Here is a 21094-nt window from a genome sequence, read left to right as displayed (position 1 = left end):
TCAGTGGCGTGTTGTCTGTTTTTGGGGGTTCTGTCCGAAGTCTCAGTGGCGTGTTGTCTGTTTTTGGGGGTTCTGTCCAAAGTCTGAGTGGCTTGTTGTCTGTTTTTGGGGGATCTGTCCAAAGTCTCAGTGGCGTGTGGTCTGTTTTTGGGGGATCTGTCAAAAGTCTCAGTGGCGTGTGGTCTGTTTTTGGCGGTTCTGTCCAAAGTCTCAGCGGCGTGTTGTCTGTTTTTGAGAGATAATACTCTGTTAGGAGCTAATACTCTGCTAGAAGCTAATACTCTGCTAGAAGCTAATATTGATATAAGAGCTAATATGCTGTTAGGAGCTTATACTCTGCTAGGATAGGGTGACCAGACGTTCCCGGTTTCCGGGGACAATCCTTGATTATGGTGACCTGTCCCCGGCTGGATCTGTCCCCGGAAATGTCCCCGGTTTTCACTGTGACTGACGGACCCAAAACTGGAATGAAAGAAAGAAAACAGACCAAACGGAGCCGATTGAGCAGCGCTGCTCAGAGATCAGAGATGTTTTAGAAAGCCGTGTTTTACGATGCTAAAATTACTGATTATTTACATGGAGTCTGGTGGGTTTAGCGAACAAAATTTCGCTGACTTTTATGTTTAAAAAAAGGACCTTAATCTTAAACAGAAAGCTCCTTATCCTTTCCATGTTATCAGACACTTAGAATATTAATCTGAGTCTGTAGCTTGTTTCTCTGCTGCCCACTGCCGCGCGATCTCGTTTAATACTGCGTCAACGTCAAAGGAACATTTTTCCTCAATAGTTTATATTGTATCCGACCCTCAGCTCTAGGTCTAGTGTCCCCGTTTTAAGTTCTACAAAACTTAGAAACATGACGTGTTTTGGAGGTATATACGCTTCTGAGCTGAAAATATGTCCCCGGATTTTGTCTGAGAAATCTGGTCACTTTATGCTAGGAGCTAATACTCTGCTAGGAGCTTACGATGAATAATCATGTCTCCAACTAATTTAAACAGTTATTTGTTTAAATAGTTCTTGTAAAAATGGATTCATTCATTCGTTTACATGTGTTTTTGTACATAATTTTTCAAAGTACTGACACGCTTGACTATTGGAGTGATTATCTAATCACGGTTTTGTGAAAATCCAGACATCATGTCAGTCTTTGGTACAAAAATATCTTAATTTAAAATCTATACAGAGACAAAAACGTGGCAAAATGAACAATGCGTATGAAGACGTCACTCTTAGTTTTGGTCTCCTTGATCTCCACAGATATTTTATTAGTGGAGGGCACATTGGTAGTCGTGGAAACATTATTTAAATGGCCTTTCTTTATAAAAACCTTGCAGGCTGAATCATAATGGAGGCGTTCGTCTCCGTGGTGAAATGCACATCTTCTACGTGAGATGCTTTAGTTGCGTAATCCGTTTCTCAGTTTTGTCAAGGCCAAATCATATCTGTCTGAAGGTGTGAGCACGTAACGTTTGATCCACCGTGAATCATCAGCCTTCCAACTTGATTGACGGCTCCTGGGATGCATCTGGTTCTCTTTTCTTTTTAATAGTCTGAGGACACAAAAAAACAATTTTTAACCCTTGTGTGGTATTTCGGGTCAAATTGACCCATTTCAGTTTTTTTACAAGAATAATGGGATACATTTTTTTCTACCTAAAAATATCGGCCTTACCTTATTTTCTGTGATAAACATGTATTTCTGACTCAATTCAGGACATTATTCTGGATATGACACTGTTGTTTCCATAGTGGATTTTTAACATGAATTATAACCTTATGACAAAAAACGAACCCAACTTCCATGTTCTAGTAGAGACTGATGCATTCCCTAAACATATAATACACTCTAAGAAATAAATCCGTTAAATAACAGAAAAACTAACAGTTAAATAACTGTGTCAATTGTTAAAAATTAACAACTTCTGGTATATTGTAAATTAACAAAAATATAGCTGTGAATCACATACAAGGGACAATTTCTGTTCAAATTTACAGTCATACACCTGTTAATTTACAGATATTTCTTAGTGTGTGTATGTTATCTCAAATGTTTGAAATTGAGAGAAAGACAACATTTGTTAATAGATTATGAAGTAAAACGTTATTCTAAATTTGTTTTTTAAAACCCCAAATAAGTCCCGAGTCAGTTTGACCCAAGGGACACGAGAGGGTCCCGAAGGCGGAGACAACACGAGGGTTAAATTAGCAAAAAAGCCAAAAGCAGACTGCGTAGAGACGCTATCGTAGACTTGATTTGGCAGAAGCCAATCTTGATTTAGCCATCTTTGAGTACGGTCAACGCTACCATGGTAACAGCAAGTTGGACCAATCGGCGACGTCGCTGTCAGGCTAAGGATTGTGAGAAGTGTAGTTTTTATCCATAGGATCGTGAGTAAAACGTGTTTTTCTTAACAAGAGGTGGATTTCATGCAGACTTCTAGCTCTTGCAGGAGCAGAAACTTTGGTTAAATTTGACCCGTTTTCAGTAAAACAAAACCAAGATTTGGCACAAAAAATGGGCCCAAAAAAATAAGCGCTGAAAATGTCGGCATTAAAAATATCCAAAAACTCAAAAAAGCACCCACGACGTTGAAAAAAAGTGACAATAATGTCAGAAAAAAAGATAATAATGTTGGAAAAAAGTGACCAAAACAGGTTTTTTTTCACGGTTGATGGGAAGACGACACAAGGGTTAAGGCTGAATCCCATTTCTCCATCTTACCCTTACCCCTTACCCCTTTTAAATCTTTAAAAAATGTTACTTCCAGAGCCATACTGTCCAGCTCTAAGCCATTCATTGTTATATATTTTATCCAACTATCAATCCTGACCCTAATTTTTTGTCATGATAACGAGCTGCGACAACATTATTGGGGCTCTCCACCCCTGATGGAAGCCGAGAGTTGGAAATGATCGTGATGATTTAAAACCATCATTACCAATTTTGATTTGTGGAAGCAGGGAACGAGAAGGGCTGAGAGCATGTGACATTTAAACTAATTGCTGTAGTTGTCTCTTTTGCGTCTCTCGGTCACACGTGGCTTGAGTTTAAAATTGGCTGAGTCTAATTTGCGGCTCTGTTTGAAGGGATAATCAACACTGATTCACCTGCTGCTGAGTAGGAAAAGTGCTTTTCTTTGTGTGTGAACAAGCTTCACCTCAGGCCACATGATTAATGATGTGAAGCAGGTGTGCAACCCTTCACAGCTTCACTGATTCAAGTGTTTCTCAGAAATGAAGCATGTGTGAAAGTTTCCAACAGCTCTACTGTTTAACCCTCGGGTCAAACTGACCCGTTTCAATGTGTTTTATATCAGAAATATGGATTTCTTTCAAGGAAATTGCCCCAAAATAACATGGATGATTCCATAAGTTGTTCAGGTAACATTAATGATTACTTTCATTGAATTTTTTGGGTGTTTTTTTTAATCTTATTGCAATTGTGCTGTCTCACTTTGGAGATAAAACTAGTGAGGTGTCTCACTCTGTAGCTAAAACTAGTGAGATGTCTCACTCTGGAGATAAAACTAGTGAGATGTCTCACTCTGGAGATAAAACTAGTGAGATGTCTCACTCTGGAGATAAAACTAGTGAGATGTCTCACTCTGGAGTTAAAACACAGACCTAAACACACAGGGTGAAAACAGGATCTGCAGCAATGTGCAGTTCAACTAAAATATGGTGTTTTTTGAAAATTATACCATGTAAATATATTCTGGTACAACCTCAAAATACAATTACGAACCTAAAATTTAGCATAATATGGGCCCTTTAAACTCTGGTGGATTGGTGAGGACTGGGGATCAGACAGCTAGCTAGACTATCTGTCCAATCTGGTACCGTGGCTCTGTCCGGCATTAAGCTCCGCCCCTGAATGATTGTGATTGATTTAAATAAACCCCATGGAACCGCGTTTTTCTCCCATCCCAGAGTGTTGTGTGGACTGGCCAGACCTTCTTGCGCGGCGCTGTGGAGGAGGGTCTGGTAATTCGAGACTACTCCCGGGCTCACCGCGGGAGTTAAAGGAAAAACACGGAATTCACAATTAACATTGATAAAGGCTTCCTTGATTGGCACATGCAGACGTTGCAGAAGAATCAGTTTCCAGCTGAGAGAAGCAGAGAAAAAAGAAACAGAGATAATATGATGATTGTTGTAAATGATGTGAAATCGTCTCGGGAAGAGCAGGCGGGACATTGTCTCTTCTACTCGGTCTGATTTTAAATAACCTGAACAGACCCAAGAGGAAGGAATACTAATGCTTCTTCCATGGCTATCCTGTTGTATTTCACCATCATCTTTCAGTGAAACGTGATCAACAAGTAATACACTACATTTTTCCTGCACTTCACAGTTCTCAGTACAAGTATTCACTACAAATAAAAACATGAAACAATCATCGAGCATGTAAAAGAATAGTAAATACCATTAGAGAATAATGAAGAAAAAATTAAAAGGTTATAAGAAGTGTGTATTATTTGACACCTTAAAGGAGACGTTAACGCAATTTAATCCAGAAGACATACGGTGAAGTTAATGGCTTTCTTTAATTTGGCTCCAGAGGAAGGAATCCCATATTTTTATGGCATACAACGGTGAGCATAAAAACAGACAATTAGCTGTTCCCATGTTGGCTTTTGTTTTAACTCCATGAATTCATAAAATATTGTTAAAGAACCCTAGCAGCTGAATATATTTGTTACAAAGAGAAAATGCATTTCAGACAAAGCGTAAAAGAACGGTAGTAAATTTGTACATCTCCCACAAGAAGGACTCCCAGGCAATTTGAAGTAAAGATATTAAAAACAACGAAGCAGCATGTTGCAAAATCTGGAGAGCTTGTTGTGCTCGACCTTCAGTTTTGTGAAAACTGAGCCTTCGGGCTCCAAGGTCACCGACGCCGTGGCAGAGGTCAAGCGAAGGGTCACCACGTGTTCCCTTGTTCCTGGACTGTTGGCACCCGCAGTCCTTCAGACGAGACAAGCTGTGAACACAGTCTTCAGGGGGGGAAGAAATCAAAGCGGATAAAAGAAGAGAGGTCGTTGTGGGCAACATTCCCAGGAGCCATGGCAACGGCAGACTACTACAATAGGTTGATCTGGCACAGAGAGACGAGAGGAGGGGAGGGATGACGAGAACGAGAGGACGACACGGGAAGAGGGGGGTAGAAAATAGAAGGTGGAGAATTTGTTGCCCGTTGCTCATAACTTTTCCTGGGACTCGATTAGCTTTAACACTCCTGTTGTCCTCGGGTCAAATTTGACCTGCTTACAAAAACTTTCTATATCAGAACTATGACAAAAGGAAGTTTAAAAAGTGAGAAATGTTGTGAAAGAAATCTACAATAACATTGTTTGGGAAAAAGCAACAACAAGGTTGTTAAAAAATGTGACTTAAACATAATTAAAAAAACGTCAAAAGTGACAAAAATCGGATCGGAATAGGGTTGAAATTTCAACCCAGAAAAAGACAAAGTTGCAGGTCAATGGGACATCATGCATCTGTAGCTCAACAACACAAATGGTGTCAAATGGTGTGTAATTTCCTCCTTAACTCACGCCCCCAGCGCTGAAAGTCCCAGTCCCAGTCCTAAACCCACAGGGCTGCATGGGGGGACTCAATTTCTCGGGGTCTTTGCAGTAACGTGACGCGCCAGATTGTCGGTTAACACAGAACCAGAATCCATTGGGAACTGTTGGGGAAAGGGCGGGCACTTTCAAAAAAATACCTGTCAGGTAATCGAATGAACCATCCGTCAATCACGTCGGCCATTGTTGTTTTGAACCAACGGTCGCGGCCGTCTCACACACACCTGAACCTCGCCCATAGCTGCCAGTAGCTCCTCACCTTGGCAGCACTTTGACCCTCTTTCAGCTCTTAATTAAATCTCTACTACTAAACACAGAGCTGCAAAGGAGGCCCACAGACAGGAAGTCTGCCTTTAGACATCCCCTGCTTGATGGCTCTTAAGAGATGAACCACCTTAGTGGTTAGTAAAGACTCCTCCAGTAAGCATCCCGGTCTAGACTGCGGTGCTACGACCCAGCAGGGGGAAGGCTGTTGGCAGGCCACAGCTGGGCTCGAGTCCCCTTAGTCCATGGACCCCCTGAAGACCTTGGAACCCTCCTTGGAACCCCTGTATCCCCCCTCGAAGTCCTTGTATGCCTCCGCTGAGTCCTTGTATGCTTCCTTGGAGTCCTTGTATGCTTCCTTGGAGTCCTTGTATGCCTCCGTGGAGTCCTTGTGTGCCTCCTTGAAGTCCTTGTATGCTTCCTTGGAGCCCTTGTGTTCCACCTCTGAGACCAAGTCCCTCGTGGTGAATCCTGGGCTCTCGGCGGGGCATGGTAGCCATCGCAGTGGCAGCCTGGATAGGACGGGCCACCGGCGGGCTGAGGTTGTTGTGGTTCAGGTCCATGTTGGACAGGAGATGACCCAGGGAGTCCCAGCGCTGGGACGATGGCAGGCGAATCAGAGAGGAGTAACCTCGGTCGGGGAACAAAGACCTCACCGGAGGCTTGCTGGTCTCGGATGTGAACACTGGAGCAGGATCCTGGTGTTCCCTCAGAGGCGGGGCAGCAACTGGTGCGGCTCGGAGCGGGGCGGGCTTCAGGTAGGTGCCCCCCCGCAGGTCGGCCAATACTTCACTGTAGGGCGGAGGAGGGTCCTCCATCAGAACCGCCTCCTCATAGCAGGGCGGCTTCCCGAATATGTCTGTGTCTGGAAAAAACAAGCAGCTGGAATTAATCACAACACACACCAAGATGTCAGGTAGTCAGCCTTGCTGCCAACTGGTCCCAAAGGCCAACAGTACTGCAAATAAAACAAATCCCCTTACGCATGGACCAAAATTATAAAGGGACACCTGTAAACGGACAGAAAAAATCAAATGGTAGACAAGGTATGGTAAAAAGGTTAAATATTAATATATATAAGCTATTTTTAAGTTTGTAGCGTGATCCTGATTTATATGCAACAAGAGCCAATAGGTACTGTGAAGAGGACTGCAGGATGCTGATGCAAACCAGAAGGATCACTCTAGACCCAGTCTCTAGACCCAGTCTCTAGACCTAGTCTCAATGTTTGTTTACAATAACTCACCGGTGTAAAACTCCTGTGTCCTGTACGTACAATTTAGCGTTTAGCAAACGGGTCATGTTATTTACCTAAAATGTACCTAAAAATTTGAAAGACCGTTTTTTGGGTCCGCCTTTAATTTTTGACAGGACAGTTAGACGAGAAAGGGGACAGAGAGGGGGGGAAGAGATGAGTCATAAACCTCTCAGTGCATGTGCGCCTGCTCTACCACTGAGCCAACCCGGCAACCCAAAATGCCTTTTTGAGGCTTTCAAATGTCAACACTTTGACCAATGATGGCTGAAAGACCTGATTTACCTGTTGTGCTACAGACTCAAGAATATGAGGTGCGAACACAGCGTCTTTGTTTCATTCCTTCAACCAGCTTCTTGAAAACATCGGCCTAGCGATGTTTGTGCACATCCAAAAACCTGTTGATATCCAAGTCTTTGATAATGTTTAAAAGTAGCTGTGTTTCTTCTTCTTCTTATCGGTTCTCCAGCCTACCGGGTTGGTTTGTGAACAGCAACCATAGCAAGGCACAGAGCTGACCATAAACCGTAAACAGGAAAGAGGCCGTCAACTGGGGGTTACCTGTGGTTAGAAACCCTGATTGAGACGCATGCTCCAATGCCCTGTGTACATGTCCAAAGATTGCCTCTAAAACCTGAATAATACCTGAATGTCCCACATGTCTTAATCAGAAAATGCTAAATGCAGAAAAAGGCCTTATTCAGAAAATCTAAATGGAATACGCTGTTCACATGATACATGATTCTTATTTTAATATTGGTGTGCATGTGACATAATGTCTATCTGCTGTTTACTGCACTGTGTCGAACAAATCGAGCACAGCGCAGTAAAATATAAACCCTTGACAAGACCTTTTCTGCAGTTCACAAGCAGTTCCTTCTTCTCCACTAATTGGACCATTCACACTGTGCTTTTAAGGAGCGCTGAGACATGAATCACAGTCAACAGACTCCCTGTGTTGTACTGAGGAGCTCTCAGTGGCCACGGCTGACATACAGTATGTAAAAGGATGTTTTCTTTTATTCTATCGGTAACATTTCCCATGTTGTGGTTGAAATAACAGTAAACAAAGTGCTATATTGTTCTTCAGGTGTAGTTTGGTTGTGAATTTGTGTCGACGTGTCTTTTAGCTGACACCAATTAGTTTGGCATTTTCTTCTGCGTGACATTAAAGCGACAAAAAAACTTGAAAATGTCAGCTTTACTAAAAAGAAACAGAAGCACAAGAAAGGAAATAAAATCTCTGTTGCTAAACAAGTTTACTTATGCAACATTTCCAAAATACATCTGACCTGCCAGAGAGGCTGTGGGTATGATGTAAGGTCGATATTTCAATGTATTGTCAGTATAAAGGAACATATTTTGGGCCTTGGGCAACAAACAGCAGTCTGAAAGCGTTTCTCTTAACAACTGACGGCCGTTTCTGTTTCCCGGCTGATGAATCTGCCCAGATCCCGATCAATATTTGTCGAAATGTTGCACAAGCTCTGTGCTTCTGCTTTTACAGGAACTCAACTGGTTTGCAATGTCTATGCAAAAATCTAATGTTTGTTTAAACCACACAACCCCTTTTTTTCAAAGTGACTGACATCAGATCTCAACGACGCTTGCAGTTTGCATGACTCCAGGTGTGTGTAGTTGCCATGGCTACTTTGACACACAATATGATGGTGTTCATGTCTGCAAGTCGTGGTGGGAAATATTGTAAATGACTACATGACATACATCATCCTGAGTTCTAGTGTCTCTGACGATTACAACAACAAAAACCTGTTTACGCTCATGACAACAGACATTACATCATGTTATATTTAATTAAGCATTTATCCCAAGAAACTTCTAATAAGTGCATTGTTGGGTCTCTGTAAATTAGTGTAGTCTAGACCTCTTTAGTCTCATATTGCCAGACCTTCCTCCACAGCGCAGATAGTCTAGCTAGCTGTCTGGATTTACCCTGCAGAGATCTGAGGACCAGGTAACCATAGTCCTCAGATTGGACAGATAGTCTAGCTAGCTGTCTGGATTTACCCTGCAGAGACCTGAGGACCAGGTAACCATAGTCCTCAGGAATCCACCGGAGGTTAGAACGCCAACACAAAGGAAGAGGAAGGTCATCCGTCCGAAATGACGGACATCTGGCGTAATATCCGGCCAGTCCCAGAAGTTACACGTCATTGATACAGACCAAGACCTAGTTTATCTGCAAAGTGTTATGTTATGATTTGACACTTTATAAATAAAACTGAATTGTATTGATTAACTGTGCACCTCCCCCCCTTTTTTTTCACTACTTATACGTTATATTCCTTCTTGATGACACTGGCGTTGCTTCACTCTCGTTGCCCAGGTATTGCACATGTGTATAATGACAACACAGGCATACTATTCTATTCTAAGTGCAATGTGTTTGCTTTTTCATCATCACATCACATCACATCACAGTGGTGTAAATCAACAGCTGTCTGTTGCCATGGAGCTGGATGTATTCATAGCTGCAGATGTGTGTGTTCCATGTGTGTGAGTGTGCCTGGCCAGAGTTGGTCCCTCCTGCATCGTGCCTCACAAACACCTACAGGATCAGAATGGCATTGTTGTACAACTCTCTCCGCTGTAGAAACTGCTACCAGCTGCCAGGGCAGCTTTAAATATCCATCAGCAGAACCACATGGGACCGAAGTCTCCACCGGGAGGATCACAGGGGCTGGTTCTGAAGAGGCAGCCGGCTCTGTGAGGATACACCATGTGTGTGACTGTGAAGCAGCGATCTGTGGCGTCCGCATGGATGACAGTGATCATATTTGTCAAGGTGAATTACGGGATTACACAGAAACGTGATTGTGTGAATAAACACTAGATACAAACACCCTTTCATTAATCTTAAGAGCCTACCGTGCTGTTTGATTTCTGTAAATCAGGATGATATTTCATCAAGATTTATTATCTCAAAAGACTTATGTCTTTTCTCTCTTTATCTAATCTCCAGGTTTATCTCATTTTCATCAATTTGTTTCTCTTATCTCCCACTACTCTTCTCCTCTAATCTCATCTCATCCGGCTTCTGCTCCTCTTTCCTCTCTCACTTCCTTCCTTATGTCTCTCGTTATATCTCATCCTTTACCTCTCCTTAAAGGGGGCATTTCATGCACATATACAGTACAGGTCAAAAGTTCGGGGTCACTTAGGAACTTCCATTGCACTCCGTTGTAGACATAATAACAGCTGAGATCAGTTGCATTGTTTTTTTTAAACCACGGCAGCAGTTTTCAGATGATATTATGTGCTTACGTGACTGCAAAAGGGTCCTCCAGTGTTTCCTCAGTTAGATTGTTAAAATGATATCAGATTATAAACAGAATGAGCCTTTGGAGCATTGGATGAATGGTTGCTGACAATGCAGATATTGCATTAAAGATCAGCCCCCCCCCCCCCCCCCCCCCCCCCCCCCCCCCCACACACACACACACACACACAAACACACACACACACACTCAGATCAGCTGGTATTCTGTCTACAATGGAGTGGAATGGAAATATGTAAGTGACCGCAAACCTTTGACCGGTAGTGTACATTTGGGTATCTGGACGACCAACCCACAAACTGTGAAATAAGACAACCCACTCAGTTATTTTGTGGGCTGTCTAGATCAGAAAACATGGGATTTAACAAGCCATTCAGATTTGGCTCCCCTTGCTATGAGACCTGCTGGTTCATTAGAATATGCCCCCCCCCAATCTGAATCAGACATACATATAGTATCTACTAAACTATTGCCTTGTAATTTCCATGTATTCTACGTATTTATTACTGTAAGCCTCATAGTGACTCCTGCTGTATAAGACTGCGATGATCCATAAAGGGAGAAGGTTGGGGTGGATGGATGGGTCCCAAAACACAAGACTTTTAAGCCAGGACCAATTGTCCATGGGTGTACTACGTAAGTTGACTGGAGTTTTAACCCAAAGTGCAAACTAGTTTTGGTGCCTAAACCTAACTGTCACTTGACGTGGTCGCGAAATTTTGAAAGTTATTACACAAATTGCTGTCTGGGTCTCAACACCCACATGTGAAGAACTTTGCAAAGGTTTTCTTGGAAGCCGAGAGGAGGCTTAAGGGATGGAGGGTTTCAGACAGAGGGTGAATACAGGTATATTCAGACAGATAGTATGTAAAGAATTGTTTTTTGAACATTAAAGCATGTAAACACACATGAACCTGAAAATGAGCATATATCTCCTTTAACTCTTTTTCAACAATCTCTTCTCCATTTGTATTCACATCATTTACATCCTATATGTTTAGTGATTGCCAATTTAACCCTCTGAGCCCTGAGGCCATTTTGACAGTTCATTGTCCGTCTGGATTTATTTTATAAAAAAGCTTCATCAACCCTGTGGTCTACAGTCAAGATATCAACATCATTTTTTTCAGGAAAAGCTGGCTTATTAGAATATTTGGGTTGCAGTGAGGTCACTTGCATGTTAAAAATGGTTGTAGGGCCTTAAAGACAAATAAATAGAACGGAACATGAATCTCGCAGATATGTATTGATATCACAGACAGAGCAGTGAAACCTTCCATACAGGTGGATGAAGTTGTCTTCCATATATGGGCATGCATCCCATATATGGAATCCTTGACTTCCGTACATAGAGGGGAGACGGCGCTAGCGGCATAATTAAGCAAAAACGCGATGAATTATGGACATAAAGTGGATACATTTTGGATGTAACAGTTTGGATATAATGCTCAACGACCCAAAAAAAAAAGGCTGGAAGTTCCAGGCTGGATAGAAAATCCCCTGTAGAGGCTAGAGAGACCCGGAAGAGACCTCCGTAACCGCTAACTTGTTAGCTTTTAGCTACAACCATCGGTACGTCGCTAGCTAGTATAGTTATTAAATGATTAAACTATGAATCAGAGGTGCAGTTTTTATTCGTGGGCATGTGTCTAGGTTTCAGAGGGTTATATTGAATGTTGTATTGAATGTCAAAGGAAAGCCACCGTTATCAAGTTCAAAACTCTGTGGCTTCAGCCGGCTCCAGAGGAGGAGTCATCGCCCACCGCCGGTCTGAACTGAGCTGCTCCCAGTGTGAACATCCTGTCTGGGTCATGACTTTGGTACAAAAGCATGTCAGAGCGAGACATGCTGGCCGTGTGGGAAGACAGCTGAGTGATCCGTGAAATCTGTTTCTGGAGCCAAACTCCTATGCTGTTTTTACCGTATCAGATGTTGAAACGCATCCACCTCTCTATTGCGTTTCTCAGTTTCTCACTCTGTAATGTGTTTCTTGTGTTTGCCCCTATAAAGCACCTTGTGACTTACTACATCTGTAAAAAGTGCTTTACACGGACACATAGCTTTGCTATTTAAGAACGGCAGGATGCGCAGGATGTCCTGTGTCGCACTAGGGACGATTCTCTCGGACAAATCAGATTGTATCTGACAAATCTGTAGAGTTATAAGTAGTATCAGCTCAGATCACTTGAAAATTCGACTGAGGTGACACCAGAAAGAAGTACCAGATATCCTTGAGTAAAGACTTGCCGTACCATGACGTGGAAATATGGCATTAAGAGGAATTTATGGTTCTGCGGAGGCTCCGTGCAGAGCTTTGGCCATAGCCCACGGAAGTGGCCTGATGTTTATACTTGTGCATCGATCTCTGCGTGGACCTCTTTAAGAGAATAGCACGGCAGATGCGTATGTGTGTGGTAGAGCGAGTGTGTGAGTGACAGTGATTATTTTCAGAGTGAGTACTAACTCTAGAAGCACATAGTGAGAGAAACAAAGTGTCTCCCCTGAGCAGGAAAAGTTAACCCCTTTATTTCATGTTATTTATAGCAGAGGAGTATAAGGTCATGACCCATGAAGTATTATGGTTTGGTGTTTTGTTAAATATTTCATCCTGATTGTGTTATTTTTTAGTCCTTGGTTGCTCCATTGTCTTGTCTAGTTGTGGTTTCTGTCTTGTGGTCTCTTATGAGTGTGTGTATGTTTTATTGTTTTATTGTTTGTTTATGTAATTGTATTGTTTATGTTTTATTTTGATAGTCTGGTTTTCTGTGCTGTCAGTTTTACTTCCTGTGTTTTCCCGCTCTTGTGATTACCTGATGTCTTCCACCTGTCTCCCAGCCCTTGTGTCAGCTGCCTCTTGTTACCTCGTTGCCCTCTGTATTTAGTCTTGCTGTTCCCATTGTACGATGTCAGATCATTGTGCCGTTTATGGTGGTCCATGTGTGTTGTCTACCAGAGTGGTCGTTGGTTTCCTGTATTTTCATTATTCTGGTTTTTGGGTTTCTGCCTGTTCCTGTGTTTTGGATTTTACCTGCTGTTATAGGACATCTTTTGTTGTATGGATTTGGTTATTATTTTATAAAAACCTCAAACTTAACATTCCCATCTGTCTCTGCATTTGGGTCCACAATTCCCTGCACCGCCTAACAAGCATAAAGCATAGAATTGGCATTTGGAAATCATTCGTTTAGCAAGAGTACCCAATAAAAAGGTTACAAGATACATATTCATTAGTGAGCGTTGGTGGTTTGAGTGATTAGATCTCAATCCGTCTCTTATGCTTATTAGTTGCGTTGACATTCAGATTTTTTGATTATTGCATTCAACAGCTATATCCCAACAAGTGTAAATGGAGTTTAAGCCAAATGAGTGTGCCAGGGGATGGGATTGATGGCCAGCCACTAAGAGCCTGATTCTGCCTGTGGTTTCTTCCTTTTTAAAGGAGGTTTTTCTTAATCACTGTTGCACCAAATGCTTGCTCTTGCAGAGAATTGTTGGATCTTTGTATATATTATAATGTGGTCTAGACCTACTCTGTCTGTAATGTCTCCTGAGATAACTTCTGTTATGATTTGACGCTATAAATAAAATTGAATTGAATTGAATCTCCATCTCCACGTCCCTGCCTCCCCTCTCGTACGACTGAAACTGCTCCCAGCTTCTCTCTCCGTCCTCTGCTGTGCTCAGCTTGTCGGCACCTGCTTCTCTCTCAGCTCTGCTGCTGCCTGGATACTAAACCTCTTCATCAGTCTGCTTTGTGACCGAGTCTCCAGCAACCTTTTGTTTCATCCGTTACTGTGTCTGTCTGTCTGTGCTCATTAACCATCTTTGACAGCAGCTGACTCTATTTTACTCACTCCAGCTTTCCTTTAACTCTCCAATAATCCGTCTTCTTTTCTAGCACAGATGTATAAAGGTTTGCGCTGTTCCTCCTCCATTATTCTGTTCAAATTGCTTACCTCTTCTCTTCTCCTAATTCTTCTTCGCTTTTCAATTCATTGTTATTCTCCTTTGAGTAATTCCATTAAATTTATGCTTCCTCTCCACATTTTAATATTCGATGCAACAGAATGATCATTAGGAAATTATCATGCTGCACATGAACTAGAACAGACTGGAGACAAATAGCATTTTAACTTTTGGTAAAGTTAGTTTTGATTTAAAGTTTCATATATTAAATCCACTGCACACTTTAATGTCACTTTAAGCTTGTTGGATTTCTTTTTAGAATCTGAAACTGAATCTGAGAAAAACGTGGTTGGAGGTAGTTTCTCCAGTAATGCCTCTGCAATGGCATCCGCGTATAACTTTGGGCCAGGAGGGTAAACCCTAAGCCGCCATGACTGTCGAGCCCATCAATGTGACACCAAGAACGGGACAGTTAGGTTTAAGAAGAGATTGTGGGTTGGGTCACAAAATGTACGTTTCTTTGACACGTGGGACAAGAACGGGACACGAACCCCGTTCTCCAGGGGGAAAGTCCTATGTTGTTTGACCCATCCACCACCCCAACCAACCTTCTACTACTCACTACTGTCGTTGCTTTTAACACTAAGTCGTTTTACTCAGCCGCGGTCGAGCTGCTGCTCCTCCAGGTGCGTTCCACACAGATGCTGAAGGGAGATTTTTACGTTGTATTTGAGGCTGAGAAACACTGCGTAAATATCCGTATTTTTTCCGAGATTGTCCATGTCAGATGTGTTCTCACTTACTGAAAACACTTGTCTTGGTTTAGATCAGGTGTGGCGCCTAGGTAGATCCTGCAGGAGACGGCACATGACACAGATTACACGGCGGTCACAAAGATGGTTTCTAGTTTGTTCATAAACGACGCGTCTTATGCTGTTTCTTGAATTATTCTGACCGTTTTGGCATCAGCCTTTACCACCAGAAGTTGGCATCATTGTCTCTGGTCTTAGACAATTTCGTTGGCCTCTTCGTGAGAATCACTCTTTCTTTCCCTTAATTTGTTCTACTGGTTTTGACCACTCGCTTGATGTGAATTCTCTGGACAATCTCAACAGACATTGCAAAGACTTTGTAATCGGGAGCTGGAAGGGTAAAGATCACATAGTGTCTGTTCCAACTAGTTTGGAAATTTGTATTCTTACAGCCAGGGTTGGGTACCAGAAACCTAAACAACCAATATCTAACTGACAAAATGACGATGTATATTTTGATGCCTTAGATGCCCGCGCTGCCCTCTGGTGCTCCGAAACGGACGTTAAAGGCAACAGAAGCATCACTGCATGTGATCCAAGTTAACATTACATTTGCCTTTGCAGCAGGTAGCATTAGCCTACCGTTAGCTAGTAGCTGGCTTAAAGACGGTTAAAAATGCACAACCCTACATGTAGCGTCTCCAGGTGTTCTAGAGATAAGTTAACGTTTGCAGTGCATGCGTGAAAGAGGCCTAGGCTGTCTATGGTTTTCTCGTCTTTCTGTTTCTCTCTTAGTTTCGCCGGGCCGTGTTGTTGCTCCCTCCGTCACCGCTCGGCCTCCACAGTCACCACCCACGCCTCAGCGGCAGCTGTCACCATGGCACACTGCGGGGGAACGCTGCCTGGCAGGCAGGGAGGTAGAAGCTGGGAAGCCAAGTGTCTAAAACCAATCTGAGAGTGAATAATTATAAAAATCCTCCTCCTGTCCCCCTGCTTCTCTGTCTGCATCTGAATTGCTCATGTGGATGTTTTGAATGTATTTATTATTTATCAGTCTGTGTTTGATTAAGAGTTCAGATCATGAGTCTTATTAATGAAATATGCATTTGCCTGGAAAAGATAGAGCAAGTAAGATGTGGCAGGTTTGATGTACGTCAGTAAAAAAGAGATTAATGTTCTGCTCTAGAGAAAAGCTGCAGTGAGTAGTCTTAGTGTTGAGAACAGAGAAGGCGGAAGTTATACAGTGACAGCTTCAGAGACACTGCTGTGTAGAGATAACTGGTTGTTTCATACTATTGGGGCTGTATATCTTGAAGTGAAAGGCAGCTGGATTTGCAGATGAGCAGCTCCAAACAATGAGAGATTTTTGGGTCTGCCACATGTTGGCCTGAGGGTCGTTAAAATTAAATTAAATCACGAGTTGCTGCTGCCTGCAGAGTTTGGAGAGACGCTCTGCTGCAGTTTGGTTGATAGTTACACTTTAGCCCTACGTAGTTGTTGGTGTCAAGAATGGTTGGACATTTAAAATTCAAATCTGGAGCGCTTGGAGTTAAATCTCCAATTCGTTTCTTATTTGGTTACTGTTACGACACAACATATGCCCAAGTTCTTAACTCATCGAAGGAACATGGTTATCACAGTAGGTTGAGTTAAAGACTTAATTGTTTGAGTGTCAGGCTATTTGTAGCCTAAAACTTAATATTTGGGGAGAATATAACGCATTATAAACTTCCGCTACATTGAGTACATCCTGTTAGCATGCTCTGTGCTCTTGTGGTCTGAAATACTAATGTGGTATTTATGAAGGTCTGATCCAGTATATACTACATAGGTCCCCTTTAAAATCCTCCTCCTCCAAACCATGCATATCTTTAATTTTGCCCCAAATGCTTCCTTTATCTTCCCTCTATTTTATTATATGTGCAGTATATAATATAATGTAGAGGTGGAAAAAAATCAATTCACGTATGTAAATTGGTTATTTCCACAGAATAGATCATTTTATCTTTTTTACCAAAGATACACCTAAATATGTTCAATTTCTACGGTGCTGCTGTCGGCAACTGCATAATATACGTTTCCAGTAAAACAGAAAATGCTGAAAATACACAGCATGTTATGTACTTCTTTGCAAATGAAATACATGTGGCGTGCATTATTCTTCGTAAAACAATTAGTTTTTAGAACTGTCTCATGATATAGTGTCTCTAGAAGTTGTGATGGCTCCTATTTGGTTGCTGGGATGTGGAGATTGGCCAATACGGCTGATGACTGACACCTGGATGAGTTCATTTCTCCCATGTCTATAAATAGGAGTGCCTGGGCAATCAGTCGAGCTCTCTCCTCCTTGAGGTTGCTTGGTTTGTTTGAACTTTGGTTGAGTTTCTTTTGCCTTCTTACATTGCACCTTAAAACACCTTCACACATTCATACACCACACACATAGCTGAAAAACTGGTAGCACAGTTAAGTTTGTTTTCATTTTTTAAAGATGCATTTTGGGCCTTTATTAGATTAGACATGAAAGGGGGGAGAGAGTGGGGACGACATGCAGCAAAGGGTCGCAGGTAGAAGATGAACCCGCCACTAAGTTGAGGACTAAGTCTCTGTATACTGGCACCCACTCTACCAGGTGAGCTACTCAGGCACGCTTTGGGTATTTAATTTAATTGAACATGAGAACAAGTGTTCTCCACATTTTGTCATCCCTTTGAGCCAGGTCGTGACATGGGGGCTCGTCCGGGTTGTGACATGGGGGCTCGTCCGGGTCGTGATAAAGTGCATTATTCAACTTTAGTTTTTGTTAAAGAAGTAAAAGAAAATTGCAATTCCATTGCAATATCGAATCACAATAAAGGAAAATTGCAATACAAAGTGAACTGGCACCCATGTGTTGTGAAAGGACTGGAACGAGCTTGATGACCACTAGAAATTGTCGCGATCTGTCTCCATCATCAATAGTCTGAAGGAAAATGGGTTCATGGCATATGATTGTTGAATACTCTTTAAGTATTATATTTGTACTGGGATTGTATGTTTTTTGTGGTATTTGTCGGTGTTGAGTCTAATCTGACTGGAGTTTTTTTTTTTTTTTTTGTCTGCTTTTTTAAGTATTTGTCTGTGTTGTCTCTACTGTGAATTGAGTTTTTAGTGTCTGTATAATCTCTGTTGTATGTTTATTGATATCGGGCCCCCTCCAAAAAGCTTTTTGTAGCTTATTTTCGGTTCTCCATTTTACGCGGCATACTCAGTGTATTTTCTGAAACTGTTTTAATGATAGGAAGACGACGTGTGAATAAAGACTAACTTATAAGAATCGAGACAAAAGACCGAAAGAACCATTCAAATTGCATTAAAAACAAACTAGGATTAAAAGTAACAAAAAATGTAACCCCAACCCCCCAAAAAACCCAATAACAATCGATTGAGGTTACCTGGTATGCTGACCCAGTTTGCTTGTGGCATGGGATGCGGGACCTGCAGAGGAATAGGCGGCGACAGGGTTTCGGGACCGCAGAACTGTGGCGGCTCCCTGGGCAGCTGTAAAGATGTTGGTGGGGGTGAAAGCGGGGGCGGCGGTGGAGGAGGCGGCGGGTATCCTGTGGGGGGGCAGCCCAGTGGCTCCATCTCTACAGTGCGCAGACATTGCTCCCTCAGCCTCTCCTCGTGGTGGCGCTTCAGCCTGCGCTGCAGGAAGCTGCAGAAGCAGCAGAGCATGACGATGACGGCCCACACCAACCAGAAGCCGGCAAAACACGCCAGGAAGGTGTAGGTGCCCTGCGACATCACCATTGCGCTGACAGGACGGGCTGAGAGTCCCGTCCCCCCCCTCCCCCCCAACCGAGGCAGGCAGAGTTGATTTCAGGTGTGCAGGGCCGGATGTCCACAAAGTCCTGTTGTCCTCTTAGATGCCGTGAAACTCGGCAGACCTGTGGCTCGTCTCTCTCGGGTCAATAAGCCAAATTCTGGCACTTTAATCACATTTGGTGATAAATAAAAAGTAAAATGCAGATTAAAAAGCTGAAATTGCGATTCTGTGGGCTGTATTCCAAGGTGGGAACTACCAAAATAAAGTCATGTGATCAAAAGTTATAACAGCAGTCAAAGAGAGCGGTGAGTTTGCCTCCCCTTGAATACTGATGCATTTCATGCAGTCCAGTAAAGTCACAACATCCTTCCAAAAAAAAGGAAATCTGGATCCAAAACTTCCAAAACAACAGCTGTGTTCAGTCAAAAGACTTCGGCTTTCGTGATGAAGTTATCAGGAAAATGGTGTCAAAGAACCTTAGAATTGCCTGAAGAAGTTACAAATTATGATAATTTAGATTTCACATAGTTCACATAGATAGTTGTCATAGTTAGTCATTCATTATAATCTGCACCTATACTTTTCTACTGCCATGTCCTGTAGTTAGTCTTGGCTGTGTTTATGAAGTACTGGCTGTTAGCATCTTCAATAAAATGTGAAATGGTATACATTAGCATGTCATTAAAACACTTTACTAGAAAGTGCACAAAGTACGTGAATGCCAAAAGTTAATGATGAGGTTAACTGAATTGGACACAGCGGCAGCGACTCGTTAGCTCACCAACACCTGGTCTAGACAGAAATTGATGTAATTCAAAGGATGTTCCACTTTTGAGGCGTAGCAGCAGAAACTGTTTTTTTTAAAACAACAACAAAGGATATCTTGTGCTTTTAAAATATATATATAGATATATAGGTTATTAATTTTGACTTCACGAAAAGCAGAATCTCTGTATTTATCAGTTACTGAATGGTCCAAACTTTGTAAATTGGATCAGAAAAATGCAGGAAATCCCAAAAAATACATATCTTCTTTACATTTAAATACTCTTTGTCTGTACAGAGCTCCTCTGCAGCACTCCACATTTAAATGAAAATGTGTCTGAATGCAAGATAAACACACACACACACAGACAGACACACACTGTTATTCCACGAGATCACAGCTGTGCTTTTACGTGTGTTTCAACAACAGGGAACATCTGTTTAAATTCTTCCCAAAAAGCTCCACCGGACTCCTTTCAGTAATCCACCTTCTCAGCGGTGGTGGCGTAAAACAGAAAATGAAGTTGCGATGGCATCAACATCGGATTTTTAAAGCCAGAGAGAAAAAGAAGTGATGTGTGAATCTCTGTTGGACTCCTTTTGTCCACATGAAGTCAGAAAGCTGGTCCCCTTCAGGGCTGCAAGGGGCCCGGATGTCGGGGGTCGGTCTACACCGCTGGGTTGCCGAATTCTCCCCTCTCAGATCCCAGCGGGACTCCTTGGTGTCACGCTGCTCTACAAAGACACACAGGGAGGAGACGAGACCATCATCAGCCTTCATCAGAGGACAAATTCAGACAATATTTTCAACATGGTGAGAACTCAGAGCAGTGGAAACAGCGCAGAGGTCCTGTGCTTATAAATCTCAGGTGCCCAGGCAGGACCATGGAGGGTGGCTATCACTTTGAATATAGGAATTATTCCCAGGGATGTTGGGATAAGAGACAGAGATACTGAAACAAAAACTTGCAAACAGGACACATTGCACATTTATTCCCTATTTATGTTCAAACTAATGAACTGCTTCAGTTGTTTCTTCCACGCTGCACTGACCACAACACACTCTGCAACATTCGTAACTGTCTTGCTCACAGTGTCAGGTTCAATTATGTGCAATAACCCAGCAACACTGTCTCTAAACAGCACCTGTTTGCTGGTTCCACTTATTATTCCACTTCTGTAGTGGAAACAAGCTACGATGTAAGTTAACAGGGCAACTGTCCAGCTTGTATTTACCTTCACAAAAGTGTTCGTTTTGCCCCTGACAGCCTCAGATTAATATTCTACGTGTCTGACAACATTATGAAAGGATCCCTTTGGAGAGAGACATTTAAAACCTCTTTGAGACCTTTCTATTTAACCAGAAACAGCTCTGAAGTCGCTAGCGCTGAACCCACCAGACTCCATTTAAAAAAACAATACTTTTAGCGTGTATAAACCTGGTTCTGGGCCAA

The 21094-nt window shown here is 42.4% G+C and overlaps 1 protein-coding gene across 1 annotated transcript; it reads right to left on the bottom strand.

Annotated features, from left to right (window-relative positions):
• Window positions 1-5359: 5359 nt before the first annotated feature.
• On the bottom strand, window positions 5360-19292 carry LOC117955480 (proline-rich protein 7). Its single transcript, XM_034890007.1, has 2 exons — window positions 18502-19292; window positions 5360-6720 (listed from the first exon to the last, which is right to left on the bottom strand). Exons 1-2 carry the CDS (start codon window positions 18857-18859, stop codon window positions 6026-6028), a joined length of 1053 nt encoding a protein of 350 aa, XP_034745898.1. The 5' UTR covers window positions 18860-19292; the 3' UTR covers window positions 5360-6025.
• Between the last annotated feature and the right edge of the window lie 1802 nt (window positions 19293-21094).

Source organism: Etheostoma cragini, chromosome 13 (assembly GCF_013103735.1).
Source record: "Etheostoma cragini isolate CJK2018 chromosome 13, CSU_Ecrag_1.0, whole genome shotgun sequence".
NCBI classification, from domain to species: Eukaryota; Metazoa; Chordata; class Actinopteri; order Perciformes; family Percidae; genus Etheostoma; species Etheostoma cragini.
This window is presented reverse-complemented; position numbering and strand designations above follow the sequence as displayed.